The sequence below is a fragment of the Triticum aestivum genome, chromosome 3D (assembly GCF_018294505.1).
Source record: "Triticum aestivum cultivar Chinese Spring chromosome 3D, IWGSC CS RefSeq v2.1, whole genome shotgun sequence".
NCBI lineage: Eukaryota > Viridiplantae > Streptophyta > Magnoliopsida > Poales > Poaceae > Triticum > Triticum aestivum.
Window position 1 is genome coordinate 568349903 of NC_057802.1, and position 6067 is coordinate 568355969.

The window sequence follows — 6067 nt, forward strand, 5'->3', positions numbered from 1 at the left end:
CCCCTGAACTGCTGACTGGTGGATGCTTTTTGGTCCCGGTTGATGCTACCAACCGGAACAAAAGGCCCTCCTGCCTGGGCAAACCGCAACGGCCACGTGGAGCCCCATCTATCCCGGTTCGTAGGCGAACCGGGACTAAAGGTATTGGGCTTTAGTCCCGACCCTTTAGTCCCGGTTCCAGAACCGGGACAAATGGGCCTTTTTCTACTAGTGGCTCCAGATTATTTGTACTCATAATTATCTCTAATACACTAACTTGTGATCTTCCCTCAAATATTATTACTATAGCAACAGGAATCTTTATAGTACAGATAGTATGGAGTAATAATTTAGATCTTCCTGTAACATGTAGAATTAATTTGCTATTATGAAGAAAAGCATTCATCACCTAGATTAGTTAAAGATATTCTACGACAAGCTGAGAAGCACACATATCGCAGCAATTCCAATATGTATTGCAACTGCCTTTGGGTGTACTATGGTATGAAATATGAATCTGTTTTCAGCCTTAGGAGTATTTCTGTTGGTGTTACAAGACAAAGTTGCCAAAATTAGTCCTTGTTATTTACACTTTTGTTCACTGTATATAAATGAAGTTTCTTATACATATCGTCAATTGTTCTGCTGTAGATGATATTCCTAAAGGTTAGATCTAAATCCCAAAATGATCCTCCTATAAATAAGAGCTGCCATTTGTCGATCATATCACTCTGTGGATCTAGATAAGAGAAAATAATTGCCTGCTGTTGTTACTTAGAAAGAATGATCTTCCCAACGCCTATCTTTATACAAATTTCTGGGCACATCACATGATTTCCATGACGTGCATCGGTATATTCTGCCAGCAAAAATCGTACATCAAATGCATATAATTTTACAAGCTAATTCCATATGGAGGAAAGGATGAAGAAACTAGATAAAATGATTGATGTACAGGAATATGCTTATTTTGAATTCCATCCGCCTACACTTCTCCAATACGTCTCAAAGGAATTATGCAGGTACTGCTTCAAGTTTACTTTATCAATCGTACCTTCTTTAACCATTTTAATGTGCTTTTGATATTCCTCATTCTAATGGTCCACAACATTGTGCGCAATAAGGTTGCAGTCATCCTTTTCCATGACCAGAGCTTGATATTGCAAATTTTTCTCTTTTATAGTCACGAATCACTCACATTTACTCAATTGCACCAATATTTCCTTTGCATGTTGGTACTAGTACATATTTTTATGTATGATCTACTTCTATAATTAAGGTAGCTACATCGGTACCCATCCTCCTTTCTCTTCTTGCAGTGAATTATGTTTTAATACGCAGAAACATTCACGCTGTAGTGTACCTCGGCGGGTGGTTACTTGACTGCAGGATAAGCACAACCAGTAGTTACGCTGATGCACGATTTTTTGGATTTTGGCCATGTGTGACATGAACGTAAGATAAACACAACAAGTGGACGATCCATGGTGCTGGCAAAAACGTGGTTTGGGATTTTTTTTCCATCTGCTATGGCACCCGCGGATATACATGTTGAAGTCAATTACGAGAACTTCGAGGTCGTCTCTGTACCGTCGGCTACTGGAGCTAGCTGTGTTCATCATTGGATGCTTGCATGTGTGTGTTGAATGAATGTCAATGTACAGAGCATCCAAAGAAAATCGTGCATCCGGACCTTGTGAAACCGGAGCTTGCATTCTTTGCCTAGAGGGACAAGGGGCGCATGAAGAAGGATGACGAGGAGATGGATCGAAAAATTGTTTGACGAGCTCAAGAGGGGGGGCTTCTACGAGGTACGGAGGACGTGAAATTATCTACCGGCAATGAGCACGAGGCAGGCCCCTCCGACAACCACCAGAGGTGAGCAACCTCGATGACGACGATGACAAGGACGACGACTTCAAGTTGTACGAGTACTGTAGGCGTCATGGTCTGTGATGATCTACTATAGTAGTATGTCCATAGTAGTGCTGGTCTTTCCTAATACTGCCTCCGTTCCAAAATATAGTGCTTCCTCTATTCCCGTGCTTCAACTTTGACCATATATTTAACCAACAAGACCGACTGCGGCTGGAGCAAAAATTATACCAGTGAATTCATATTCAAAAGAAGTTTTCAATTATATAATTTTTTCTCCTGCCGTAGTCGGTCTTGTTGGTTAAATTTATGGTCAAAGTTGGACCTCGGGAAGCGTCGGTGCACTATATTTTGGAATGGAGGGAGTATTGTATAATTATGTTGTTTGAAATGTTTAATGTTCAACTAGAAATTTAAGAATGTGCAATGAATCATGTTGAAGTGACCATTTTGATGGCACCAGGTGCCCAAAAACCTTCTTTCTCCTAACCTATAATCAAGATTTAATGTTCAACAGCTGCGGGGCCCAAAAATCTTCTTTCTCCTACCTTATAATCGGGTTTTAATGTTCAACAGCTGCCGTGCCCAAAGATCTTCTTTCTCCAACCCTATAATCGGGTTTTGGGCATCAATTTTTTCGTCATCGGTCCATTGGAGATGCTAATTAGTCATGGCACTGCATTGCTCACCGTGCGTCTAACCCAATTATCCTGATCCTCACATGCATCTCTGGGATCCATAAGCACTTCTATTTTCTTTACATTGATAAGCGTCCAGCTTGACATCAATACATACTGTGAAAGCCAATCGCAAGAACTTCGTGATCGTCCACTCCCGCGAAATGTCAACTTCTGAAGTACTCCCTGTAGTGTCAATAATGGTATTACACTTTGGCTCCAAGGGAGTAGTATTCTATGGATCAGTTGATGCATGCATGTTTGAATGTATTAACAAGCATCTGAGAGTTAATTTAGCTGGGTCGTCGCTCACTTCATTGGGGAGTATAATCGACTCAGTGATTCGTTATTTACTTCACCAAGGGTAACGCTGAAGCAAGCAAGCTGGGAACAACTAATATGAATTTCATCTTGTGTTAGTTGTCTCGCTTATCCGCATGCAAATGTGATTCTAACAAGTCACCTTGGTTCCTTTTCCATGGGTTGTCATTTCTGCGAAGTAGCTACGTGCCCATGCATAAATGTCAAGGTCAATGGTGAGAACTTCAAGGTCGCCCCCCAATATCAACTAATCAACTGTCTCATCCGGCTCACAAAGTGCTGAGCTTCTCTAGCAAAAGATTTGTCCCTTTTATGCCCATTGTATTTTTCTTTAGATTGCTCACCACATATGCGAACGTGAGCTTTCACTTAAATTAGTGGATTAGATCTATTTTGTTCTAGAGTTAAAAGAATGGCTCAAAAGCATCTTCCAAATTGTAAATAAGTAAGTAAATAAATATATCAATACTTTCATTTGGCCAACCTTTCTTATCATTTTGATTAAGGTACATCAATATTCCACTGTATCATTGATTAGCACAAAGTAACAAAAAATGGCATATATCGAGCTTATATGAGCTTTATCAGAGCTTGCATCTTGTAATCATCTTTCAGCTACACAAGTCAAGGTTCCATTCCATCATCAAGATATGTAGACTTCCTATCAGCTTTTGAAGCCCTAGTAAACAGAAAACAGAATGCGAGCTAGCCACATCAAGCATTTGAAAACCTTGGATGGATGGGGACTAAAGATTGCCAATAGAGCATCCAAAAAAAATCTCACAGATTTATCTCTTCAGTATACCTATGTGATGTATCCAAGTCAACAAGCACTAATTAAGGAGCTAATTATTTTATGCCTCCACTCAGACTTTGCTAACCAATAGCTCTGTCCAAACCAATAGCGGAGCTGATGGCACACTGTCAAAGATTCTTATAATCAATGGATGGCTACTGCATGCAGCGGCACGTAAGCGCTCAATTAAGTCGATTCGATTACATCCGCGGAGTCGTCGTTTACTTTGATTCCAGCTCTTGCTTGCCATGGGGCAGACAATGGCGACCACTTGTTAACCCAGCCCAAGGGGATCGGTCGACCGATCGAGCAAGTTGCATGCTCATGGTAAAATCAACGCTTATCCAAGCCCACTTGATCATCCATCATCCAGCTAATCAGTTCTTCATGTATGCATGGTTACTTGACTGTAGGATAAGCACAACTAGTAGATATGCTTATGCGTGGTTCATTGAATTTTTGCCATGTGTAACATGAACGTAAGATAAACACAATGAGTAGATGATCCATGGTGCTGGCAAAAACATGGTTTGGAATTTTCCCGTCTGCTACAGCGCCCGCGGATATACATGCCGAAGTCAATTACGAGAATTTTGAGGCCGCCTCTGTATTCTCAACTACTGGAGCCATCACTGGATGCTTGCATGTGTGTCTTGAACGGATGTCAATGTAGCAGTGCATCCAAAGAAAATCCCGCGCAAGGTAATATATCTATTCTTCATCACCTACATGATGTTTATCCAAGTCAACAAGCACTAATTAAGGCGCTAAATATTTTAAGCCTCCACTTGACTTTGTCAACAAATCCCACACCACCAGCTTGGTCGCAAGGACTATAAATATACATACAATCTTTCACTTAAAACACATCTCATCTTGCAAGAGTACACTTTGATAGAAGACACAATGGTAGGCACAAAATTACTAGCTCTTGGTTGTGTTGTCCTGGTGAGCATTGGATTGGCCAATGCTGCAAGGGTGGCTCGGTACTCGAGTGCCTCTGGAGTAGGGACGGGAGGAGGAGAGGGTGGGGGGTCTCAGGGTGGTGCTGGCTCCGGTTCTGGGAGTGGAACTGGGTCGGGTGTGAGCTCTAGTAGTGGTACACATGCAAGCGGTGGAGGAGGTGGTGGAGGTGGCGGTGGTAGCGAATATGGTGGAGCGGGATCTGGTAGCGGGTCCGGCTCAGGCTCCGGTTCTAGTCAATATAGTCAAGGATCTTCCTATCCTTATGGTGGTGGCTATGGTGGATATACTAGTGCTGGTGGTGCCGGTGGTGGCGGTGGTGGAGGGCAAGCTAGTGGTTATCATGGATCTAGTGCATATGGGGCTGGTAGTGGCACTGGTTCTGGCTCAGCTACAGCTACTAACAATTGGTATGGACAAGGTAATAATGCATATGCTGGTGGAAACGGTGGTGGTAATGGCGGTGGAACAAATGGTGGGAGTGGTGGAGGCGGGGGTGCTGGATCTGGATATGGCGATGCCTACCCATAGTTTCCTTGATGTGAGGAATCTAAAAATCTGGAGCCCAATCTGGTGTGTCAAATAGATGTCTTTAAACCTTTTTATTTATTTGTTATCGTCTTACATATTATCAAATAAGGGCTTCATTATTCTAGTGAAAAATGTACTAGTGCTTGTGATATATACCAAGAATGTAACATGTCAATGTATCACTATGTATGTATGAATAAAATCATCTGTGTTTGTGCCAACTGACTTGCAATGAGAAGTATGAACACACGTCCTATGGTTAAGTAACATAAATTGCTCGATTATGGTTAATGACTGACAAATCATCAATTTAGTCATACATGCTGTGTCACGAGAGGGGAAAGGGGGGGTCACCCATAATACATAACAAAATCCATCACTTTTGGTTTGCTTCTTTCTCTCACCTGAAGTGCCTCGTCGCATTTAACGAAAAAGTGAAACGTTTTGTATAGACCTAGATCATCTACCTCTAGGGAGTTCCGAGGCTCCACATCACCATCTTAGAACCACACCACCATATCCATCACATCCATGCTGATGGGAATGCCCAGACATTCTCCCGGCAGGGCCATGGTCATCGCGAGTGCTACTAGACTACCACCATCATGACTTAGTGCCATGAAGTTTTTTTTTCCTTCATGGTCTCTATCGAGGGGTGTCCTTCCCCACCACTAGCCATGAATGGTCTATGATCTTATTCTCGTGTATTATTATTTTTATTTATTTTCTTTTTTGCAGGCTCCAGCTGTTAGACTAGGAAGTTAGAGTTAAAACTTCTAAATTTCATTTTCATCGATGACCATTATAGAAAATTTTGTTCCAAAGCTTTGCTACTTACTTTAAAGAAAAGATAGTTGTTCAGGGGTTTCTAGAAATTCCCTTCGTTTGGTGTGAAAATTGTTACTACTTTTCAAAGCTGGATGGT

At 41.8% G+C, this 6067-nt stretch overlaps 1 protein-coding gene across 1 annotated transcript; it reads left to right on the forward strand.

Moving 5' to 3' along the window:
* The first annotated feature begins 4539 nt into the window (after window positions 1–4539).
* Window positions 4540–5363, forward strand: LOC123075504 (putative glycine-rich cell wall structural protein 1). Its single transcript, XM_044498094.1, has one exon. It carries the CDS (start codon window positions 4555–4557, stop codon window positions 5140–5142), a length of 588 nt encoding a protein of 195 aa, XP_044354029.1. The 5' UTR covers window positions 4540–4554; the 3' UTR covers window positions 5143–5363.
* The last annotated feature ends 704 nt before the right edge of the window (window positions 5364–6067 follow it).